This window comes from Narcine bancroftii, chromosome 4 (assembly GCF_036971445.1).
Source record: "Narcine bancroftii isolate sNarBan1 chromosome 4, sNarBan1.hap1, whole genome shotgun sequence".
Taxonomy (NCBI): Eukaryota; Metazoa; Chordata; class Chondrichthyes; order Torpediniformes; family Narcinidae; genus Narcine; species Narcine bancroftii.
This window is the reverse complement of record NC_091472.1, coordinates 129,385,315-129,411,771: the sequence shown is the minus strand read 5'-3', so window position 1 is coordinate 129,411,771 and position 26,457 is coordinate 129,385,315. Positions and strand designations below refer to the sequence as shown.

The window sequence follows — 26,457 nt, the reverse complement described above, 5'->3', positions numbered from 1 at the left end:
GCCCCAGAACTGCAGCAGACACTGCAGATCCTGCCCCACGGAGGTATAGCACAGCAGAGGATACAGTGGAGCCAGAACTTGCAGCGGATGCTGCGACCAAACCAACTGGTGTTAGACCCCTGGGGCACATACACACTTCGTCCGCTGGCAGAGGTGACATTTTCCAGCTTCTTGCATTTCTCAATCTAAAACCATGTCACCTTCTAAGAGAAGTAAGCCTCGATATTTTGAATGGTATTTTATTCATCTAAATAAATCAAACTTCATAATTGCAGATGAAAATAGCCTTGTCGTTGATAAAAGCGAATAAACATTTTCATAGCTTCACACTTCATAATGATGAGTAAAACAAAGCATATTGTAAATGATAATGATACTCAACTTCAAACAAATATAAATGAATTAAAATGATAATAAATGATTAATAATGACAAATTCAAAGAAAAGTTTCTCGAGAGCTCATGTCTCTTCCATGGTCATGCTAAGAATGAGAAGAGAACTCCCGGTCCGCTCGGATATTACGACATATGATGTCATAGTAAATATGGTAATTCTACAAAAACAATCCTTAAAGGGTAAGTCATAAAACAACCATAAATCATAAACACAAGGTTTTAACACCCTGGCCTCTTCCCCCACTGTTCCCAGCCAGCAACCTGAAGATGGCCCACATGCATGACCTATGGATTCTCAACTCTCAAGATCACCCCGCCACCATTGTTCGCTAACCTCACCCACAACTGTAAACCCGTTGCCACAAAAAGTAGGTGGTACTGTGCCAGGGACAGGGACATTATTAGGTCAGAGGTACAGTGGCTACTCAATGTGGGGATTGTTGAATCCAGTAAAAGCCCTTGGACAGACCAAGTGGTGGTGGTAGTGAGGAAGGTGGAGAAAAACAGGATGGTTATTGACTTTGATTCTGATTTCCCTGCAAGTGGAGCCCTTCTTTAGATCTACAATGTTATATTTAACTCAAAGAAAAAGTTGCTAAGTTATAGCTAGTTTTGTGGTACTTTCTTTTAGTAATGAATGCTTTACAGACCAATTTGACTAATCTTCAATCACGTGGCATTGAACTATTTCAAGCTTTGATGTTTATCTTTCATGTGTTTTTCTTTTGGTCAATATTATCACTATTTCATTGGCAATACCATGGAAAATCTACTGCATGACCTGACCTCAAAATAATCTGCATTGATATCAATATGATATACATTTATTTTCTGTATTAATTAACGTGTTCATTTTAGTATCAGAATATTATGCACTGACTTACCTGGTTTTATCAGTAGTTCCCATAAAACAGTAATTTTATTTTTCTCTGTCAAACTCAGCTTAATATTGTAGTTCTTCTCTGTGCAGTTCACTTCATAAAACGGTAGCTTTTGATTAAACCTGAAGTAGCAGAATTTTATATCCTGTCATTAACAAGAAGTTTGGTAAATTGGATTGAGAGGAAATTACTTTTAATCATTGCACAGTAGATTTCCATGGCAGCAATGTTAAATACAAGAACACTGCAAAAGGAAATTGTTTGCTACACTATGCACAAAATGCTCAATTTTCTGCTGTTCATGGCAACATAATAATGTAATAAAATCCCTTACTTATCTTTTTTCCTAATATCATTAATATCTTTTACATTGCAGACTTAAATCGGCATTATATAGTTATAAGGTGAATTATAAACTTGGAAGAAATGGCTAAGACTCATGTCAATGAAATTACCAATATTTGATCTCTGGTCTGTGCTGAGTTACCTGATATTGTTTTATAATCAGAATTACAATTGGACTTACTGTCCTGAAACAGTTTGCATAATGGCCAGTCTTTAAGTTGATGATCTATGTCTGGCAACACTTGATGGAAGTGCATATGTGGAAAAAGTAGGGGAAAACAAGATTGAATTTGGCTGTAATGTTTTGTTGTTGAATAGGGCTCATCACGCATTGACTGGAAGGAATGACCACTTGAATGTTGAGTTTTCAGGAGCCTCATTAAAAAAAACATGCCTTTTTAAATTATTATTTCAATTATTATTAAAAATGTAAAATACTGCATGAAAAAAAATCAATGGTTAACCATGACATCTGATCAAACATCAAGCAGCATAAATTCACTGAACTTACTGGATCATCGCTAAGCAATAACTTACATTGAAATTATAGAATAATTTAGATAACCACAGGGCAGAACTTATTGTAGCACAGATATAGAATATCCTGCCCAATGAGTCCGTACTAATGTACATGTTCCAGCCCTGGGCTATCTTAATTTTTGATGCAACAAAGTATTTTAACAGATACAAATTGCAGGTCCTGCTTCAGTTGTTACTTCCCTCAATATCCAATTAATAATTACAAATTATTTAATGTATCATCATTGTGATTATCAAGAAAAATCAATAACAAATTATGGAAGCTGTTGAGATGTGAAAGGGATGATATGCTTCAAAAGGAAAAGGGGGATCAGCTCTTGTAAGCAACTGGATCAAGCAGTGCAGTCGTGCAAATAGAAGTCATGCAATTTTATTGCAAAATTTTAGAGCTGACATCATTAAAAGAAATGAGAAATTAGTGAACTATGAATTACATTGAACCATACAGCATTGAATAGGCCCTTCAATCTAATTCATTATGCTGAAATTTGGACTTCTGGGCGCGTCCCATTTGCCGTACTTGGCCCTCATCCTCTCTTCATATTCATAGCAGGTAAATGGCCTACTCCTACTTCTGCTTTCCAGTGCACCTACTACACCTTACTCTTGAACACTTGGAAGTTCTATAATTTTGAAAAATAAGCCAGATCTGCAACTAGAAAAAGAGCACAATTGCACTGAGTTTAAAATAAAACCACACCTTGTCCCAAATTAGAGAAACTTACAAAAATTAAAACAGAGATGGTAAGCAAACTAAATTAAGGAATAACACAGAATTTTTAGTATTGTGTGTGTGTAAATTATAATACTGATTTTACTATTAAATATACTACAGGTATTAATAAATTAATGACAGAGTTAGTAAACTTCATATGCATGTTGTCTAAGATTGAAAAAATTCCAGTTTTGAACATTGTCCCCTACTTACTGATGGTATTATTGTTACATTTGCGAAGGACGTGAGCTTATATTTCTTGCCATAGCTGAGAGCAATTATCTGTGGCGGTCTTTGAATTTTCAATGATTTTAGTTCCTTTTCCTGCAAGTCAATTGCCTGAAATATGAAAATAAATTGGTTATAGAGTAAAAATTTTAAAAAGTAGAGTGGAATGAATACAATGGAGAATTAAAGTGGCAGGCAATGAAAAATGTTCCACTAGACAATTACCCATTGAGCCATTGTACAACATAGAAGCATTTCTTGCCCCACCTACCCTCTATGGTCGATGTCAACTGTTGTGTCTATTCTACTAAGCCTACTTGTTTGCATTAATTCAATGTCTATGTCTGTTCATTGAAGTATCTGTCCTCTTGAATGTTGGCACTAATACTTCCTCTGCAAGCTCATTTCAGACACCGACAAATGACTTGTTCGATGCTGGCAAAATGAGCCTTCCCCCAATTTAGTCCTATAAATTAAGATTCAGTCCCATGCTTTTCCATCACTATCTTGAAACAAATAGGATGATGATCACTTGTCCCAAAGGGCGCCTCCAGTGACATATCAACTACTTGTCCAGCCTCAATTCTTAAGAAGAGATTGAGTGTGGATTCTTTCTTATAAGGCTATAGAATCATAGAACTGGCCTTCGGCCCTTCTAGTCTGTGTTGAACCATTTTTTTGCCTAGTTCCACTGACCTGCACCCAGTCCATAGCCCTCCATACCTCTCCAATCAATATACCTGCCCAAATTCTTCTTAAATGTTAACATAGAGCCCACATTCACCACCTCAGCTGGTAGCCCATTCCACACTCCCACCACTCTGTGTGGTGTTCCCCCTAAATGTTTCCCCTTTCACTCTTAATCCATGTTCTCTAGTTTGTTTCTCACCTACCCTCAGTGGAAAAAGCCTTTCTACATTTACACTGTCTATCACCCTCAATTTTAAATACCTCTATCAAATATCCCCTCATTCTTCTATGTTCCAGGGAATAAAGTCCTATCCTGTTTAACTTTTCCCTGTAACTCAGTTCCTGATGTCCAGCCAATATCTTAGTAAATCTTCTCTACACTCTATCTGATATCTTTCCTGTAGTTAGGTGACCAAAACTGCATATAATATTCCAAATTTGGCCTCACCAATATCTTATACAACTTTGACATAGCATCCCATCTCTTGTACTCAATACTTTGATTTATGAAGGCAAATATTCCAAAAAGCTCTACGCACCTGTGATGCCACTTTCATGGAATTGTTTATCTGTATTCCCGTGTCCCTCTGTACTACCACACTTCTCAGTGTCTTACCATTCACTGTGTACATCCTTCCTTGGTTTGTCCTTACAAAATGCAACATCTCACACTTGTCTGCATTAAATTTCATCTGCCACTTCTCAGCCCATTTCTCCAGCTGGTCCAGATCCCTCTGCAACCTTTGAAAACCTTTTTTGCTGTCCACAATGCCTCCAATCTTAGGGTCATCTGCAAACTTTACCACATTATCATCCAGATCATTGAGATGATGATAAAACAACAATGGTCCCAGCACCAAGCCCTGAGGCACACTGCTAGTCACAAGCCTTAAGTCTGAGAAGCAATCGTCCACCAATATTCGCTGGCTTCTCCCATCCAGTCATTGTCGAATACCCGTATTTCTGCCCATCTCCCATCCAGCCAATGTCAAATCCATGCCGATATACATGTGCTTCAGCAATTTTTCCGGATACTCTGAACAAATTTTGCCACATCTAATCCTTAGCACTAGGGGTGTCCCTGTCAATATTAGTGAAGTTAAAATCAGCTATATCTATTTTCATGCAAGAACAGTATATACATGCAATCAAAGTCTTACTTGTTGCAGCTTCCCAGGTACATAAAATTCACCAATAATAATTTCTTCACCTAATTGCAATTTTCCCTAAATATTTGCTCCTCTTGTTTCCACTACTAGAGGCCCTATATAATCCCAGTGATCATCCTTTCTTTATGTTTCACCAATATAACCTAACTGGAGTCCCTCCTGAAATACTACAGCAATGTGGTCCCTAACTCGTTTATGTTTGCTTTTTCCTGTAGAGTCCACATTGTGAACATTGAAATACATTGTACTAGACTGGAAGAAGTGCAAGTGAATCACTTCTTCACCTGGAAAGACTGTTTAGATTCCTGGATACTGGGAAGAGTTGAATAGTCAACTGTTGCATCATCTGCAGTTCCAAGAGGAAGTGATAGTTAGGATATAATGGTAGAATTGATCAATCTGACTGAACATAGTCCATCATAAAGACCTGCAATTCGCCTATAGCCATAATTGCTCCACAACAGATGCAATCTCACTGACTCTCCACTCAGCCCTGGATCACCTAGACAACAGCAACATGTACATCAGGCTGTTTTCATCAATTACAGCACAACTTTCAACATCATTGTCCCCAGTACTGATAAGCAATTCCAAAATTTGGGCCTCTGCACCTCCGTCTGCAACTGGATCCTTGACTTCCTCATCCTAAGACCACAGTCAGTTTGAATCGATAAGATCTCCTCACTGACAATTAACACAGGCAAACCTCAAGGATGTGTGCTTCCCCCACTGCTCTACTCTCTCTATACCAATAACTGCATGGCTAGTCATGATTCAAATGCCATTTTAAAAACATACCAAGGTTGTAGTTTAATTGGAGTATTTAGGCAGGACGGGCTTGTGGGCCAGAGGGGCCTGAAACCATGTTGTATGTCTAAATTAAATTTGTTGATGACACCACGGTTGTCAGTAGAATCACAGAAGGCAAATGTGGAAGCAAGCAGGAGTGAGATAAATCAGCTCATTCAGTGGTGTCACAACAACAAACTTGCATTCAATGCTAGCAAAACTAAAGAACTAATTGTGGACTTCAGGAAGGGGAAACCAGGAGAACACAAACTGGTCCTCATCGAATGGTCAGCAGAGGAACGGGTAAAGAACTTAAAATTCCTGGGTCTCAACTTCTCTGAAGATCTATCCTAGGGCTTTCCTGTCAATTCAATCATGAAGAAAGTTTTCCAGCTGTTATATTTCATTACGAGTTTGAGGAAATTTGGTATGTCATCAAAGACGCTCACACATTTCTACATGTACCATGAAGAGCATTCTGACTGGTTGCATAAAGATAAGTGAGTGAAAAAGATCTGGCAAATGGAGCAGGCATGATATGAGAAATTATAAGCTTGTCTATTTTGGTCAAAAAACTAAAAAGCATATTATCTAAATGGTGAAAGAATACAGAGATCTGAAATGCAGATCACATGTCCTCAGCATGATTCACAAAAGGTTACAATGCAGTTAGTTAAAGCTAACCAAATATTATTGATAATTGCTGGGATTAATGAATACAAAAGTAGAAAAGTTATGCGTTAGTTATAAAGGACATGGGTGAAACATATCTGGAGTCTTGTGTGCAGTATAGATCATATTTAAGAACAATGTTGTTGAATTGGAAGCAGTTTAGAGATGGTTACTAGATTTATGATGAATTAACATGAGGAAAACTTGTCAGGTTAGGCTTGGAATTGATTGAATTTAGAAGAGTGACTGAAACATGTATTAGTTTTGTCAGGGTGGATAAGGAGAGGATGTTTCTTTTGGTAGATGTGTCAAGAACTATGGGCATTGTTTAAAAATAAATGTCTTCAAATGGAGATGAAGTGAACATTTTTTTTCTCTCAGAGGGTTGTGAACTCACTTCAAATGGTAGTGAAAGCAGAGTCTTTGACTATTTTAAGGCAAAGGTTGACAGGTACTTGATAAGCAAGGGGCTGAAAGCCTATTGTGGGTTGATGGGAACGAGGGATTAAATAACAAACAAAGCAGCTGTGATTTTTACCAAGTGGCAGACCTTATACCAAGGTTTGAGGAACTGAGTAGCTGACTCCTTCTCCCAGTAATCTATAATTTTATACAAAAGCAAAATACTGCAGATACATTTTTTCTCTCTGTGTATCATCTCATTAGTTTGGAATTTGATCAGTGCAAGTACAGGAAAGATGCACATTTGTCTCCTATGACTCAGGATGAAGTTACTGATTTAGAGTGCTTACATCTTATTCTGTGAAGTCCCGTGGGCTGCTGATACTTCCATGATGTAATCTGGTGATTATGGGAAAGCTATGCCTTAGCTATTCTTGCTTTCATAACTTTTAATTAAAATTTAACTAAAAAAATTATAGAAACACAATTAAAAATAACAATTTTTACCTTTCCTTCTTGTGGTGTAAAAATGTATTCAAATCAATACTCTCATGAATCTAATTGCTTGAGGATTTTAGCTAGTTCTTGTTCCACTGCTGGAGGCCAGATAGGCTCCAGAATGCAGAACAACCAGGAAAGCACCAGAAGGGCTCGGTCAGAAATTTGGGATTCACGTGGTAATTAGAAAAGTACAATGGGAAATATGGGTGTTTCCAGAAAACATCCATCTTTATACACAAATTGTGTATAAAGCCATACTTCCTGCACTGAATAAAACATTTCATTGGTTTGTCTTGAGTTTTGAAATGTCTTGACAAGCTTTTTTAAAACAAGGATCACAGCTTGATATAGTAGACACTCCAGATGGTTTTACCACCATTCTTCTGTATGAAAGTTCACATCAATTGCATCAACATAAAAAAGGGACTTTTCTGATTTATTTGGCTTAATTTAACACAGCACAACATTTAACAATCAGACCAAGCTCAAAGTCTATAATCATATTTGATGAAGAAATTAAAAGTCAAATATTTTCAAATACCTTTAATAAAGTAAAAATAAAGATTTTACTGTATACCAAATGGAAAATAATATACATTCAAAACATTTTAATGTTTTTCTTATATTTACATTTATTGATTACCTGTATTAATGCTGCATCATTTGGTAGCACATATAAATGGAAGTTTGAAGAATCAACTCGGAGAGTTTGATATATTAATATGATAGCATGAACAGCCACCTGGCAAACCTGATAGAGTATAACACCTTTGATGGCAAGTGATTGATTTCTTAATATGGCATGAGATAAAGTTACTTCTGATGGATTTTCCAGGAAGAAAATATTATTTCTGAAACATGCAATGTTGTAGACTGCAGAGTAGATTGCATCTCTTGAACCTAAAAATTACAAACTTTGATATATTAATAAACTTCACTTTATTTATCATGATAATTAAAAAAACCATTTTTTCAATAGCTTTGACATATAGAGTTTCACTTATAAATGTGAAATAAGAGTTTGCCAATGATTTAAATCTGATGAAAAAACCTATTGTACTGGTAATTTACTTTTACATATTTTACATTACTTAAAAAAGGCAATTGATTTTCATCGCATGGAGGATACTAGGCAGGTTTATCTATCTTTGCATGTCAGAACCCACATGCTTACCGTTCGTGGCTAACCAACCATGGTGGCTGATCAGAGCAAATGATAAGTCAGTTACAAATTAATCAATCCACACTAATTCAGTATATGGTACAGTAATTGACTTCTTGTTTAAAATATTCTTTCTTGGTTTCCCCCAGTTTTCCCAGGGTTAAGTAATTTTCTGTTCTCACTATGGTTTCTCAATAAAATGCATAATAAGCTTACACCAGTGCTATTTTACTAGAGGTGAAGATTTCTGTGAAATAGACTAGCAGTTATTCTTACAAAAAAATGTGATTCTTTTACAGTTCTAGAACACTTTTTAGTTCTTGATTTGCTAATTCTTTAGCTAACATGGAATGCTGAGTTGCGACAATGGCTTTTGATGCTTTTAAAATTCATGACAGATCCAGCATGTAAAAGAAACAAGAATTGACTCTGACCATGTAGCTGATGCTAAACATGGATTATGACTTGAGGTATACTGTCCCCAGCATGGCAAGTGCTCTTTGTAACTTTGTATTGAATTCTATTGAAAGCAAATATTGTTTTCTAAAGAACCTTACAAAATTATAAGCAGACAAATAAAAAATACACTAATTTAAAATTTGACTATTTTCAATCTTTAAGGATAGAAATGTGTTTTGATATACAAAATGGATCAGCTCATGATTAAATGATGGGCAAGACTCAATGGGCTAAATAGCCTATTTCTGGTGTTGTGTTTTATGGATTGCATCATTTACCGTACCTAACTCCATGCACAAAAAGATGATATCAGGGTTGTGGAAATGAATTAAAACAAATCCATCATGCTATTTCTCATTTAATGTGGGTCATAATTTTTTTCATATTCCTTATGAAATAAAAAGACAACCTACACCTCATAGAATAATAGTTATGGAGCATGGAAACAAGCCTTCCAGACCAAGGTGTCTTCCTGAGTTGGTTCCATTTGCTTGCAATTGGTCCATGTTCCTCTAACCACCCCTACCAATTCCTCTTGCTGCTTGTTCTATATACCCATACCTCTGTAAAATACTTATATCATCAGATGCCCTTTAAATCTCTGAAATGAGTGTCAATATTGGCATCAGCAATCTTTTGTGGCTTTGTAGAAAATGGGAGTCAAAATTACAAAATAATGTCAGTTTTTGCCAACTGCTTCAGAAAAGTTGATGTGAAAGACCAGGAACTATAAGGTTTCATCCATTAAATGGTAGCTGCTAAAGGGAATGGGAATGAATCACAGAGTAAGGCAGTGTGAAGATTATGTTTATCAGGATAAAGCTTCAAATATGGGCAAAAAACAATGGCCTAATTTTTTGTTTCTCTTTTGATTATCTGCACTGAAGTAGACATCACTCCATTTTCCTCAGCCCTTTTATAACACCTACTTTATGTTTTGATATGCCTCAATCAAACTTATCTGCATTCATTTTGTGCAATGTACCTCAATAATGATATATTGGTCTTGAAAGCCATGCATGTAGCAGATTCCTGAGAATGGTACCAACCCTTGCAGGATTAAATTATGCAGACAAGTTGTATAAATGTATGATTTGTATTCATTTTACTACAGAAATTAATCATCAACTGGAGCTTACAAATTTGAAATGTAGATATTTTGTTGAGTAATTATTGCTTCATATATGTTAAAAAGACTGATGTACTGAGCTGAGATATTCATTGAATAGGAATTTGGCTCAAATAATTGTAATTTAATATTTATCAATAGCTAACAAAGATAGTAGAATATTTTCTTGTATGCATCATCTTTTGTCATAGGAAACTACTCTGAGAAATAAAAGAAAAATTAGAAATCATTATGAGGCACAAGTTTTGATTTGATAACATCTTAAAATACCTGTTTCACAAATAAAATGAGGAAGGTAAACAGCATCAACACTGCCATTTTGAAGGGTGATGTTAAATAATGAACTTCCAATTATCCAACATTCTCTCTGCACATCAGAAATGTACTCATTCCAGGAGCAATATTCATAAGTTAGGGTAACTTGTGATTTTGTTATCCATCTCAGCTTGGTTATAGCACATTCATAGCAACCTTTTTCTGGCAGAGAAATGCTTCACAGAAAAATTGAGATTATTAGTTTTGCCAGAGAATTTAAATAATTAAAAATAATTACTAGCAAATACTTTTGACAAGATTAGTTTTTGCTGCAATAAGTAACTAAGAACAGATGTAACTAATATTGAGAATCAAATTGGGCTAAGTACTATATATTTTATGGCTGTTATGGAGATACCTGGAGCTCTAAAATAGTAACTGCTGAGTGTTACCATATTTATGGAAAAAACATGGCTAGATGCATTTTTTGGTAAAGGTGTTAGCATTCACACACTTAATGTTCATTAGAGCAGTGTGTGGTAAGAAGATGATTGATATGATGACAGTATTAACAGTTAGCTGCTCAATATTCCATTTGGCACACGCTCAACCTAGTTTCAGGAAATATGCGACGGGAAATGTTAATTCTACCAAATCATGTTGATCAGATGGTGTGTTGATTGTTGAAAATATTACAGTTAAACAAAATTTTTAACTGTTAAAATATTCTGATTTTGATAAGGAATTGTTTAAATTATGGAATTTCACAAAAGCCACTGAACTGCAAATGAAATGATGGTATAACTAATCTTATAATTTGTTCAGGTAAGAATGAGTCCTTTTTTTAACGTGGCTAAACTAGTCTAAGGCAAAGAAAACCTGGGTCATGGGGAAGAAATAAAACAGTTATGAAATGTGTTTAGAAAAGCATGAAGTAATTTAACCAACATTTGAAGCATTGATTTGACAACGAGTATTGAATGGAAGAATGATGAGAGATTACTCCAAATCTGAAGACCACCATATCTTAAAAATTACATCAGGAACAGTTTGATATGAGATTTAATACAATAAGTATCATGCAAATTCAAGTTTTTGTGACTGGTGATAGCTGATTATCCATGAGAATACTGCTAATTATGAAATGCAATGGAGGAACAAACTAGATTTACCCAAATTTTTTGTTTCCGTTTTCTCTAATATTTGGCGTAATTGTAATCCATTTTACCTTCTCCTAAACAAATGAATAAGAAATTTTGAAACAATTCTATCAGGAATATACTGTAACAAGTTCAAAAATATTATTAAAATAATACTCTAGTACAATAAAAATGTATCACCTTTTTAACCTTGGGCATCTTACAGGGGCATTTGTCCTTCTCAAAATAGATTAGATCCAAAAGACCTATAGAAAATAGTTCTGATAAATATTTTCATAGCTGAATTGTTTCCCTCTTCAACAATTTATCTTAGTAAAGGATATATATGAAGTGACAGACCCTTATTGGTTATATTCATGCTCATTTATTCAGCAATATCACTACATGTTCTCACCACCCAGTGTAGGACTTCAGTCTAGTACAGTGGAAAAGTTATGTGGCTGTGAGGAGCCCACAGTGGTCATTTTAAATATATAGGATAATTTAGAACCAGTGCTACATTCAATTCAAAACAATTCTTGGAGAATCTGGCAAGCCTCAGCTCTTCAGTTTCCACATACATAACTATGATTACATACATTATTCTACAATATGGCATTGAGCTAATCAACATAAATGTCTATACCAATGTTCATACTTGTTGCCCAGACTACACTACAAAGTTGAGCTAATGTCAAAATTAGAATTCAGACCATAAAACAAATAAAATGAAGTACAGCTTTGCAAGGTTTCCACCAACAATATAGTTGCAACAGCTTCCACAAAGCAGGAATTTGCTCCCTTCAAGAATGGACAAGGCTTCAGGTTTAATCTTTTCCACCTTCTTCTCCAAAATAAATCAAAGAACCGCATCTGAGAATCTTAGGAGGTATCTGGAGAATGTGGCCAGCATGCCAAAATTTTCTCGCTTGCAATGTATTAGTCGGTGTGAGAAGTCTGGTGGTAATAATTGTGCGAGCAGGACTGTAAAGATGAGCAAGGATAATTATAGGAACAAGTGGTGGGAATATGGAAGTCTTTTGATTATTTTCAATTTTGTGATTAATTAATACTATTGGTGGCATGAAAGGCCATTTTCCCACCATAACACCTCATATTTGATCTTTACATTTTCTGTTATATTTTAGCTAGGCTCTGGATGCAAAGCTTTATTAGTTGCATGACTAATGATTTCTACCCACCTACATGAAGATAATGTTTCTAATCTACCAAGAGAAGGAAGTTGTCCTTCCTTCCCACTGCTTTTATAAAAGCAAAAGAATCTTCTCAACACATCTTCAACCACTCTTTCAGCACTAGCCTTTTGGTTTCTGCAACTAAAATGTATTGCTCATAGGAGGTACAGTTTGCTAACACAAAGACATTGATTTGGCAATAATAGCTTGGCAATACCAATAAGATGGTTTAGCAAAGGAGATTTATCCTCTGTGGCAGAAATTATACCTATCATTATAAAAGTATCTTCACCAGGATTACAGTAGATCAAAAAGGTAGCAGATCACCACCAGTTTCTCAAGGGAAATGCAAATAGGAATTAATTGCTGACCTCAGAACTGAAATTATTCTTAAAATTGAAAGAATAATAAACTTTAAAACTTTTAAGTTTCACACCCATTTTTTCATAGAAATATTCATAATGCCAAAATCTTGCAATTTCTCAAAGGCAAAATTAGAAAAATAACAATATCTAAATTCCAAAACAATGAATGATTCCTATTTAAAACTGTTGCCATTGTTAAATATTCATTTTTAGTTTATGGTTATTAAGAATATGAATTAAATATGTCAACAGGTTACACTTCCTTTGTAAACCAGGGAATAATGAAAAAAAAATCACATTCTATTACACAAAGAAAAAATATTAAAAGCTTTTGTTTCTCAGATTGAGTGAAACAGATATTGAAATTAAATAGTTGTATACATTTATCTTCCTATAAAACAAAAAAAAATCATCATTTTATCTTCTGGACTTTGATAATTCAAAGTCTCAGATAGGACTATTAGAGAATCAGCTGAGGTTGGGGTGATGGGCCGTCAGAAACACTATCTCATGAGGGTCTCAGTGAATTTAACACTGTAGTACATATAATAACTTCATATCTCTTTCTGGATTAAAAATGGAAAACACAGCTAATGTAAAAAATGGAAATAAAAATTAAGCCAGAAATAAATAAAAAAATCCTATGAGGATATAACAGGTCGATGGGTCCTGTGAATGAATGAACAAAGAGGATTTGGAGGGACTCAGCAGGCCAGGAGGCATTCATGGATGGAAATGGTCAGTCAATGTTTCAGGTCCCTTTATCATAAATGCCAGTGAAGAGGAACTGGAGGGAGTCAGTGTGTAGGGCACAATTTGTGGACAGGAATAACTAGTTAATGTTTCAGGACAAGATCCTTTATCAAGTTTTTATGTAGTATTGATAAAAGGTCCCAACCCAAAATGTTTCTACCCATGGATGCTGCCTGACTGGCTGAGACCCTCCAGCTCATTTTAGTTCACCCAAGATTCAGCATCTGCAGTTCTTATATTTTTAATTGGCACTGTGAGTCTTCAAACCTGACCATCTTGGGTTAACCACTGATGGATTCATGGCATCAAACTTGCAATTATATTAAAAGATCAGTCAACCACTGTAACGCAAGAGATATTTTTAGTAACATCAATAGCAATACCACATTTATTGAGAGGAAGGTTTTGAATATCTGTTTGTAAGCAGTTTTCTTGTTTTAGTCCACAATACTCTTGAACAGTTTCCTTATCTGAAATGCATAAACAAATTTTGATGTAAATGTCATCTTTATACCTGATAGGAAAGGATAGAAATCTGCATCAACTTTTTAAATGGCAAAGAAGAGAGATTCCAGAACATTTATAGTCATATTACATTGATCTCAAAGGAATACCACAATATTTTACAAATTAAATTGATAGTAATGGTGCAGGAGATAAAGTGCCTTGCAGAAGTAAGTCAAAAACCAAGACTAAAAATATGGACTGTATTTTTTCCCCCAATTAGCTTACAACAGATGGAACACCCACATTTATAAATGGTTTTTATCAGCTCAAGAAACCAAATAGCACCGAGGCATGTGTAACACGTGCATGCCAGTAATATGTAGTCTCAGCAGCTGATGAATTCAATCTTTCTGCAAAGCTGTCTTATATATCAAATTCAGCAATGATTGATGTCAAGTTAATTAAGTATGATTACAGAAGAATATTTCAAAGCTCCTTTTGTGAAACTACCTAAACATTTTTTGTAGCAGTTGTCAATGACAGGAGTATCTGTAACTTAAGATCCGTATGTGGAAAAAACGCACCAGTAAAAAAAATGTCAGCATCTTTTTCATTCAGAGAGTGGGAATGTGGAATGAGCAGCCATCTGATGTGATAAATACTGGCTCACACTTAAGTTTTAAGAATAAATAGTTTAGATATATGGATGGAAGAGATCTGGAAGGTTATGGACTGGGTGTAGGTCAATGGGACTCATGGAATAATATTTCAGCATGGGCTGAATGGTCTGTTTTCTGTGCTGTAGTGTTCTATGGTTCTTAGGAAGTCACCCCCCACACTTTCCCTTCCCAATCATTGTCCTTCCAACATGCTATTCAAAAGGACAATTGAGGATTTGTGAGCTTTTTGGAAACGAAGTTGCCATCTAGTTTGATCAACCAAACCCAGATGACGATTTTTTAAAAAGTTCTTTGGCTCAGGTTCAAATGATCTCTGCTTGGATAAACTCTATCCTCATGAATTTACAGCAGGTTAAGGAAAGGTACCAAAGATAGACTGAACTGCCAGAAGTGGGAGGAAAACAAAACAAGCCTTCTCACAAAGTGGGCCAATGCACCAGTCCTCCAAGAAGCAAAGTTTGCAGAATCTGACGAACTGGACACAGAAATCTGTCACATGGTGCAGGGAATGCTGTAGCCATATTGACTATACTTGGACTAATCCGCTAGTGATTTAAACTGACAATTTATTTTTCTTCTGGCTGGACTTATGTCTTAAAAACAGAAATTGCTGGAAATGCTCAGCTGATCAGACATCATATATGGAGAGAGGAAACTTGATATTTCAGATCAATGTCCTTTCTGATGAAAACAATGTCAGACTTGCTGAGATTTTTTAGCAATTTAAAAAAAATTTCTAGCATTTTTTTAACTAAAAAATGGATAAATTTACAAAGGATGAACTGTAAATAAATTACAACTTAAAAATATGAAATAAAACTTTTACCGGAATCAAGTTGTACTCCTTGCATCTCTTCTGTTTGTAAACTAGCATCACTTTGTGAGACTTCTTTTTCACCTGGAATGCAAAGTAGGAACTAGTTGGGAGCCACACTACGTTAAAGAAACAATTTTTTTTGCTCAATATGATTTTAAATTTTTAAGCATTTCCATTTAGAGCAAGATGGAACACCTATGATCAAAAGCACTTTTTCTAAAGCTATATATTTATCCAAGCTATTATGAGTTTTAAAAAATTAGTCATTTCAACTCTCACATTGCCTGAGAGAAAATAAACTGAACTGAATTACTCCCAGGCTGAGGAAAACTTCTCCAACTTTAACAGAGAATTCTGACAATATGTCCTCAATATTTGTGCAGTCTGTCCATTGCAACTCCTTTCAGCAATTCTGGAGGACAGCTGAAGGTGAGACTCAAGTTGCTTACAACAAAAATATTAAAATCACTCATTCATTATGAAATATATATATTTCCCTGCATTTATTGTGCTTATTATTTTCAATTGTTGAAAAGAATAAGAAAAAAAACTTTTAAAGTAATTGGCTTTCTGGCTCCAACAAATTTAACCACAATTAGTCCACAAGATACAGGAGCTGTTGGCAAGCTTAAACATCACTCAACTTGCAGGAAGAAAATTGCTGAGATGGAACATCCTAATTCAAATCCTAAAATTAAAGTATACTAAAAGAGAAGGAAACAAAGACTGCACTATAACAAAAGTACTTTGACAATTTGGAAATTATACTAGGTCCTGTAATCTAGTGACTGGATGCTCATGCAAATAGGTTCTTCAGAATTATGAAATCCTTAGGGGGGAGGGGGGGGGTTGGTTCCAACACTAATTTTGTTTCCTTCCCAAATTTAAATTTTTCAGTTTTTGATTTCAAAGTCCAATTCATCAAATGTTAAGTACAAACAGGAGTAGTCCCAGCGCTGACGCTTGTTTAATACTGCTTGCCCCCTTCTTCCATTGAACAAATGGCAAAAAATAGAAAAGGAATATGTGGTAATACACCACTAGCCTACTGCAGGGGGTGACCAATGTACCTGCAGGAAGATCACTGGAAGACAGACCACACCTGGCCGGCTGTCAATCAGCCGACCTGAATGGATCAAGCCCCACCCGGTTGGCTGCCAATCATCCGCCGGGATATCAGCCACATCCGGCCCCTCGAGGTCAGTCACACGGAGTTGCAGGTAAATACAACAGAAAACTTTAAGTAGAATAAAGCCTGTTGTTCAGTCTTTCAAATCTTGTGTCTGCTTACTGTCACCACAATGCATCACAATTTATCCTACTTAAAATTTAAGCTGCTATGGAGAAGCTCCTAAGCACTGGGAGCCTCAAAGTCAACCCACGTCACCCGGAAGCGCAAGAACACTTTGAAATCTGAAGGCACACGGTCCAAACCATCATTGAGGCACCCACCAATGTCCTAGAAACTAACAGGAAAAAGCTCATCCTGCTCCGCTTGAAGTTGGGTCCCTAAGCCTTCCAGGCTCTCAAAGGCTGCGCTGAGTACCTGCAGGCAATGAACACCCTGGAGACCATGTATAAACACCCAACGAACGTGGTCTTCACCAGGAACCTCCTAAGCATTCATGCCCAGCAGCCCAGAGAGACAGCCGAGTCCTACCTAAGAGCCCTGCATGAGTTGGCCTGACAGAACATGGCCAAACCCAGGTGACTGAGAAAGAAGCTGAAAGGCTGATTAGGAACGCCTGCATCCGAGTTCTGCGCTTGAGAGCCATCAAGCAGAAGCTACTAGAGGACAATATATACTCCCTGGCCAAAACTGCGAAAGTAATCTGAGCCCTGGAGGCAGCAGTCCTATACACTGAAGCTTTCAACTCCAGACTCCCCCAGGTCTACTCCTGGACAGAACAGACCGCAGCTGTGGCCCAAAACTAGCTGGTGGATGAGAGAATCACCGCAGTGGGTGCCCTACACCCTTGTAAGTACTGTGAGTCTCAATGTGGGTCGGATCGCCGGTCATGACGAAACTGCCTGGCCTGGGACCAATTCAGCTCGAAATGCAGAAAGAAAGACCACTATGCTAAGGTATGACTTTCTAAGCCTGCCGGCAGCTCGGCGGCCCTCAACGACTAACACTCCTCCCTCCAGGTCCCAGCCACATGCAATTGCCAGGCGACGCTATTGCCCCTGCAGCAAGATCTGGCCTCCCCAGGCTTGGCAACCCTACTTCTGGCTTCGCCACAATGATCGCTGCGTGCTCTCCATGCATCCAGACCAGTCCCGGGCCTCGCCAGCACTGCCCCGCTAAGATGTCACATCCATGGACTGCAACGATGTCATTTCCTCTGGCGTGACCGGTGGGCAGGTGCAGGCTTCACAGCCACTCGCGGCCTCCCAGGCCTACACTGTGCACACTGCTGACCTCCCCAGCATCAATGATGACGTGGTCAACATGGATGTTGACCAGACCACCCTTCCGATGCACCCCACGCCTGCGGACACCGCCAATCACCACCCACCGCACCCCACGCCAACAGAGAATGCCACCAGCCAACACTCACCTATCTCGACGCACCTCATGCCTGCAGAGGACGACACCAGCTGCAACTCACCTCTACTGTCGGGGAATTGCAACCCGGACCCGAGATGGTTCTAGCGGCCACCACACTGCCCACGGCTTCGGGTGCTCCATGATGGTCGTCGAGATCAATGGGCAGGTAACAAAGTGCCTACTCGACAGTGGCAGCACCGAGATCTTCATTCACCTGAATTGGCCCACTCTCTGAAACTCAAAATCCACCCCACCACTTTCTCTTTCACCTTCGTCGCCCAGGATCAAACCATTAAAATTCTCGGGCGCTGCTCCACCAATCTGACAGTGGGGGTGTGGGAGACATATACTGGGTTCAGGCTTCTGTTCGTGCCCAAACTCTGAACCCCAGTACTCCTGGGCTTTGATTTTTAATGCTATCTGCAGAGCATCACCTATGGCTTCAGGGGGGCCCTACCCCCACTCATGCTCCACAGCGCACTGTCCAACTAACCTGGTCAACCTGCAGCCTCTCCATGCTGTGCATCCCCCCCGCCCTCTTTGCACACCTCACGCCAGACTGCGAGCCAATAGCCACCAGAAGTAGGCGGTATTGTGCAGCCGACAGAGACTTTATCAAGGCAGAGATACAGCAGCTTCTGGCGGAAGGTGTCATAGAACCCAGCAACAGCCCATGGAGAGCCCTGGTTGTCAAAGGGGGCAGTTAGCTGAGGATGGTCATAGACTACAATCAGACCATCAACCGGGACATCCAGCTGGATGCCTGCCCCTTACTGATGATAGCTGACATGGTCAACAAGACAGCCTGCGAGAGGGTCTTCTTCACTATTGACCTGAAGTCGGCCAATCACCAACTCCCCATCCACCCGTGGGACAAGCCCTACACTGCTTTGGAGGTGAACGGGCATCTCTACCAGTTCCGCCGAGTTCCATTTGGGGTCACTAATGGGGTCTCCGTCTTCCAGAGGGAGATGGATCGCATGGTAGGCGGCACAAATTAAAGGCGACCTTCCCGTGCCTAGATAATGTTACCATCTGCGGCCACGACTAGCAGGACCATGATGCCAACCTGGAGAAATTTCTCTGGATGACCGAGGAGCTGAACCTCACGTACAATAAAGAGGAGTGCGTGTTCAGCACCACCCGCTTCGTCATCCTGGGGTACGTCATGACACATGGTGTCATCGGCCTGGATCCAGAACTGATGCGCCCATTAATGGAGCTAACCCTCCCCCACACACTCAAGGCCCTCTGCAGGTGCCTTGGCCTTTTCTCATACTACTCACAGTGGGTTCTCTGTTTTTCAGACAAGGTTCGCCCACTGGCCCAGGGCACCACCTTTCCCCTCCCATCTGAGGTGCAGGCAGCCTTCACGCGCATCAGGCAGGACATAGCGGATGTCATGATGCATGCCGTGGATGAGGACTCCCCCTTCCAGGTGGCTCCGATGCGGCCCTTGCCGCTACCCTTAACCCGGAGGGGCGCCCTGTTGCCTTCTTCTCCAGGATCCCCATGGTTCCGAGCTAGGGCACTCCACCATTGAAAAGGAGGACCAGCTGAGCATAGAACCGGTCTGCCATTGGTGCCACTACCTGGCTGGCAGGAGATTCACCCTCCTCACCAACCAACGTGCAGTGGCGTTCATGTTTAGCACCACCCACAAAGGCTAGATCAAGAACGATAAGATCTTGCGCTGGAGAGTCGAGCTAGCAACGTACAGCTACGACATCCAGTACTGACCGGGCAAGTTTAACGACTCCCTGACGCCCTCTCCCAGACCTGTGTGTTGCTCCACGACGACTAGGTGCAGGCCCTGCACGAGTCCCTCTGCCACCTGGGCATCTCTCACCTTTATCATTTCATCAAGTCCTGACACCTCCTGTAAACCGTCCAGGACGTCAGGACAATGACTGAGGCATGCCAGGTCTGCGTGGAATGGAAGCCCCGCTTCTTCTGCCCGCCACAGGCCCATGTTGTAAAGGCCACCCGGCCCTTTGAACGTCTCAGCATAGACTTCAAGGGCCCCCTGCCTTCCATGAATCAGAATGTCTATTTCCTCGCGGTCATAGACGAGTACTCATGTTTTCCCTTTGCCATCCCGTGCCCAGACACCTCCAGAGCCACCATCATCAGGGCGCTAACGCAGATCTTCACCATGTTTGGCTACCCCGTGTTCATCCAGTGACTGGGGGTCCAGCTTCATGAGCGAGGAGCTGCGCCAGTACCTGACTGCAAGGGACATCTCAACTAGTCGCATGACTAGTTACAACCCGAGGGGAAAGGGGAAGGTAGAGCACAAAAATAGGGTAATCTGTAAGTCCTCCTGGCCCTTAAGTCCAAGGGCTGGTCTGTAGAGTACTGGAAGGACGCCCTCCCTGAGGTGCTCCATGCCATCAGGTCACTCCTATGCACAGCTACTAATGAGACCCCTCACGAACACATTTTTATTCCACAGGAAATCAGTGACTGGAATCTCACTCTCAGCATGGCTCAGATCCACGGGACTGGTGCTCGTGCATAGACATGTGTGGGCCCACAAGGCCAACTCCCTGGTTGAGCAGGTGTTCCTCCGACACGCCAACCACAATTACTCCTACGTTAGATATCCCAGCAGCAGGGAGGACACCGTCTCAATCAGGGACCTGGCACCATTGGGAGCACCCACTCCATCACCCCAGGACCACGCCGGCACAACGAACCTCCCCTGCGCCAGACTGCTGTGGGGCACCCAGGACCACATCAACCTGTTACGTCTTCCCCACCCCGGACACTTTCAAACCGTGGGAGATGATCCCACCCCCCATCCATCACACGTACTCAAACACCAGGCGCCTCACCATGCTGCACCACACCAGCTGCTCCGGCTCCCACCCCAGCCCCTCGACTAGTCCACGCTTACCCTCACCAACCCTTGACCAGGAGCAAACCCTGTGACGGTCACAGAGACTCTGATGGCTGCCGGAGCATTTAAATTTGTAAATAATGTAAATATGTTTGGGGCTTGTGGAACATTGGATGTAACCTCCCCCCACCCCTTCAATTTTAAAGGGGGTGAATGTGGTGATACATTACTAGCCGACTTTAGGGGATGACCTGTGTACTTGCAGGAAGATCACCGGAAGACAGACCACACCTGGCCGGATGTCAATCAGCCGACCTGAATGGATCAAGCCCCACCCAGTCGGCTGCCAATCATCCACTGGGATATAAGCTACATCCTTCCCCTCGAGGTCAGTCACACAGAGTTGCAGCAAATTACAGCAGAAGACTTTAAGTAGAATAAAGCCTGTTGTTCAATCTTTCGAATCTTCTGTCTGTTTTCTGTCACCACAGTGCATCACAGAACACCTACTCTGGATTGAATTTAGGATCAAAAACATGCAACAACTTTCATACAGTTTTGATCAGCTCACCATTAAAAGGAGCCAAAGATACTGGAGGGCATGTAGAGAAGATTTTCAAGGATTATATCAGAAATGAAAGAGTATACCTACTAGTGAACTATAAACACTCCAGCACAGAAACCTTCTGTGGCCCTTTTAGTCTGTACCAAACATTATTTTTGCTTAGTCCCACTGACCTCTACCCAGTACGTAATTGTTCAAATCTCTCCCATCAATGTACCTGTCCAAAGTCTTTTTAAATGTTAAAATTGAGCCCATATTCACCACCTCAGCTGGCAGTTCGTTCCACACTCCTACAACTCTCTGTGTAAAGACTTTATCTCTCATTTTCTCTCTAAACTTTTCCCCTTTCACTTTTTAATTTTTTAAAAATTTCTCACACTGTGAACCATATCAACCAAAATATGAAAACATTTCTCATTAAATATACAGTAGCATTTTCCCCCTTCCCCCCCTCCAAAATCTATACAATAAAACCATTAAAAAGTGTCTTCACACAAGAGAAAAACAAACAAGAAAAATGTGTCATCTACTTTTACACACTAAATCAAATCATTTTGTCTTCTTATCATTTTAGGGGATGGAGATCTGAGGCAAGCTCTCTCTGTTATGTTCCATGTATGGTTCCCAAATTTGTTCAAACAATGTAACTTTATTTTTTAAATTATGTTATTTTTTCCAATGGAATACATTTATTCATTTCCATGTACCATTGCTGTATTCTCAGGCTCTTTTCCATTTTCCAAATTAACATTATACATTTTTTTGCTACTGCTAAGGCTATCATAATAAATCTATTTTTGCGCTTTATCCAATTTGAGGGCTAATTCTTTACTTCTTATGTTACTTAAAAGAAAGATCTCTGGATTGTTGTTTTTTTGTGATTTTATTTAATACCTGATTTAGTTCTTCCCAAAACGTTTTCACTTTAGTACATGCCCAAATTGCGTGTATTGTTGTTCCCATTTCATTTTTACAACGAAAATACCTTTCTGATAATGTTGGATCCCATTCTTTTGATTTTTGAGTGATATATAACCTGTGTAACCAATTATACTATATCACGTGTAACCTTGTGTTTATTGTATTCTTCATAGTTCCAGAACATAACTTTTCCCATGCTTCATTCTTTATCTTTATGTTTAAGTCCTTTTCCCACTTTTTTGGGGGTTTATAACACATTTCATCATTTTCCTTGCCTTGCAGCTTAATGTACATATTTGTTATAAATCTTTTAATCATCATTGTGTCTGTAATCACATATTCAAAGCTGTTTCCTTCTGGTAATCTCAAGTTGTTTCCCAATTCATCCTTTAAATAAGCTTTCAGTTGATGGTATGCCAACATTGTACTGTGAGTTATTCCATATTTGTCCTTCAGCTGTTCAAATGTTAATAAATTATTTTCCAAGAAGCAATTTTCTATTCTTTTGATTCCTTTTCTCTCCCATTCTCTAAAGGAAAGGTTATCTATTATAAAAGGGGTTAGTGGATTTTGCGTCAATAACAATTTTGGTATTTGGTAATTCATTTTTTTCCTTTCTACGTGAATCTTCTTCCATATATTAATTAAATGATGCAACACTGGTGAGCTTTTATATTGCACCAGCTTTTCATCCCACTTATAAAGTATATGTTCCAGTACTTTCTCCCATATTTTATCTAGTTCCATCTTAGTCCAGTCTGGTTTTTCTCTCATCTGGTAAAAATCTGATAAATACCTTAATTGTGCGGCTCTATAATAATTTCTGAAGTTTGGTAACTGCAAACCACCTTGGTTATACCTCTCTGTTAATTTATCTAGCGCTACCCTCGGTTCCCCCCCTTTCCACTAGAATTTCCTTATTATTCTCTTTAGTTCAACAAAGAATTTATCTGTTAAAGGAATTGGTAATGTTTGAAATAAGTATTGTATCCTTGGGAACACATTCATTTTAATGCAGTTCACCCTCCCTATAAACATTAGCAGTAGTTCTTTCCAATGTTCTAAGTCTTCCTGCAATTTCTTTATTAGTGGCTGATAATTTAGTTTGTACAGGTGGCTTACGTTATTATCTAATATTATCTAACCTGATACCTAGGTATCAGATTGCTAGTGCTTGCTTGCCATTTAAATGGTGATTCTTTTTTAAGTTTTGTATAATCTACATTACTCATTGGCATCACTTCACTTTTATTTGCGTTGACCTTGTATCCCGATATTTCTCCATATTCCTTCAATTTCTTATGTAGTTCTTTTATTGATATCTCTGGTTCTGTTAGGTATACTATGATGTCATCTGCAAATAAACTGATTTTATACTCCTTCTCCTTTATTTTTATCCCTTTTATTTTATTTTCTATTCTTATCAGCTCTGCCAATGGTTCTATTGCTAAGGCGAACAATGAGGGGGATAATGGACATTCCTGCCTAGTTGATCTACTTAATTTGAATTGGTTCGATACATATCCATTTACTACTACCTTTGCCAACAGTCCATTATATAATACTTTAACCCAATTAATATATTTTTCTAGCAGATTGAACTTCTGTGATAGTTTACATACTCTATCCTGTCAAAGGCTTTTTCTGTGTCTAAGGCAACAGCACCGTTGTTTTTTTAAATTTCCTTGAGCTGCATGAATTAGATAAATAAGTTTACAGATATTGTCCACTGTTCGTCTTTTCCTGATAAATCCAGTTTGATCTTGTTTTACTATTTTTGGTACACAGTCAGCCAATCTGTTTGCTAATAATTTCACTATTATCTTATAATCTGAGTTAAGTAGGGATATTGGTCTATATGATCCTGGTATTAATGGATCCTTCCCCGTGTTTGGTATTACTGTAATTATTGCTGTCTTACATGAGTCTGGCAAGTTTTGTGTTTCTTCTACCTGATTCATTACTTCTAGGAGAGGAGGAATTAATAACTCTTTAAATGTTTTACAAAATTCTATTGGAAATCCACCCTCTCCTGGTATTTTATTGTTCGGCAGCTTTTTTAATATACCCTGTACTTCCTCTATTTCAAATGGTTTTATCAGTTTGTTTTGTTACTCTTCTTGCAATTTTGGCAGTTCAATTTTAGCTAAAAACTCTTCTGTTTTATCATCTTTCCCCTCATTCTCAGTTTGGTACAATTGTTCATAAAATTCCTTAAAGTTTTCATTAATCTCTGTTGGGTTATATGTGATTTGTTTGTCCTTTTACCTTGATGCCAATACAGTTGTTTTCGCTTGTTCTGTTTTAAGTTGCCAGGCCAATATTTTGTGTTTTTTCTCCCAATTCATAATACTTTTGCTTTGTTTTCATTATGTTCTTCTCCACCTTGAACGTTTGTAATGTTTCGTTTTGTATTTTTTGTCCGCCAATTCTCTCTTTTTCTTTATATTGTCCCTTTTCTTTAGTTCCTTTTCTGTACTTACTATCTCCCTTTCCAGCTGCTCTATTTCCCGATTGTAGTCCTTTTTCATCTTAGTCACATAACTTATTATCTGTCCTCTAATGAAGGCTTTCATTGTGTCCCATAGTATAAATTTGTCTTTAACCGATTCTGTGTTTATTTCAAAATATGTTTTAATTTGGTGTTCAATAAACTCTCTCAATTCCTGCCTTTTAAGTAGTATGGGGTTTAACCTCCATCTATATGTTCTTGGTGGGATGTCAGCTAATAGCAGGGGTGAATGATCTGAAAGTAGTCTAGCTTTATACTCAGTTTTCCTGACTCTCCCTTGAATATGGGTCGACAACAAAAACATATCAATCCTTGAGTATGTTTTATGCCTACTCGAGTAATATGAATATTCCTTCTCTCTTGGGTGCTGCCTCCTCCATATATCCGTAAGTTTCATTTCCTGCATTGATTTAACCAAAAATTTGGCTACTTTATTCTTTTTGCTTGTCTTTTGTCCAGTTTTATCCAACATTGAATCCAAATTAAGATTAAAATCCCCTCCTATCAATATATTTCCTTGTGTATCTGCAATCTTCAAAAAAATATTCTGCACAAACTTTTGATCCTCCTCAATGGTGCATATATATTGAGCAAATTCCAAAATTCTGAGTATATCTGACACTTTATCATTACATACCTCCCTGCTGGATCTATTATTTCCTCCACTATTTTGATTGGTACATTTTTATTTATTAATATGGCTACACCTCTAGCTTTTGAATTATAGGATGCTGCCGTAACGTATCCTACCCAGCCTCTCTTTAATTTGCTATGTTCCACTTCAATTAGATGTGTTTCCTGCACAAATGCTATATCTATTTTTTCTTTTTTCAGTAAATTTAATAGCCTCTTCCTTTTAATTTGGTTATGTATTTCATTAATATTTATAGTCATATAGTTCAACGTGGCCATCTTATATTTTGTTTACACCTCATTTCCGCTTCCTCACCATCACCCTTTTCATCTCTGTTTTCCCTTTTTAAACTCAATGTATGACAACACATTTAAAACATGAAATACTCCAATAATTCCCACACCCAATATTACCTTAACCCCAAATGCTTCCCTCCACCCACCCCCCCCAAGTTGCCCTTTATCCCTTGCTGGGCAACCACAACTCCCCTTTCCATTTGGTTTGCAATCTTGCTCGCAAGCGTCAACTGATTTTGCAGTGACGGTTATTCTCTCTCTTCCCCCCCCCCAGCAAACACTTTATTTATACATATAACAAAGCTCTCTCTTTTTGCCCCCCTCTTCTTCCTTCCTTCCCTTCTCTTTTCCATCTTTAGTTCTTTACATATATATTATTATTTTTACTTGATAATATTACATCTTTA

General features: G+C 38.6%; 1 protein-coding gene across 1 annotated transcript in view; it reads right to left on the bottom strand.

Moving 5' to 3' along the window:
• Positions 1-26,457, bottom strand: part of LOC138762391 (uncharacterized) — a 307,807-nt gene that overhangs the window by 21,134 nt on the left and 260,216 nt on the right. Inside the window, exons 36-43 of the mRNA XM_069936157.1 lie at positions 15,739-15,810; positions 14,169-14,255; positions 11,673-11,737; positions 11,505-11,566; positions 10,348-10,568; positions 7,971-8,227; positions 3,090-3,215; positions 1,280-1,421 (exon numbers count right to left, since the gene is read on the bottom strand). Coding sequence (XP_069792258.1) covers positions 1,280-1,421; positions 3,090-3,215; positions 7,971-8,227; positions 10,348-10,568; positions 11,505-11,566; positions 11,673-11,737; positions 14,169-14,255; positions 15,739-15,810 — 1,032 coding nt within the window. The remainder of the gene's footprint in view (positions 1-1,279; positions 1,422-3,089; positions 3,216-7,970; positions 8,228-10,347; positions 10,569-11,504; positions 11,567-11,672; positions 11,738-14,168; positions 14,256-15,738; positions 15,811-26,457) is intronic.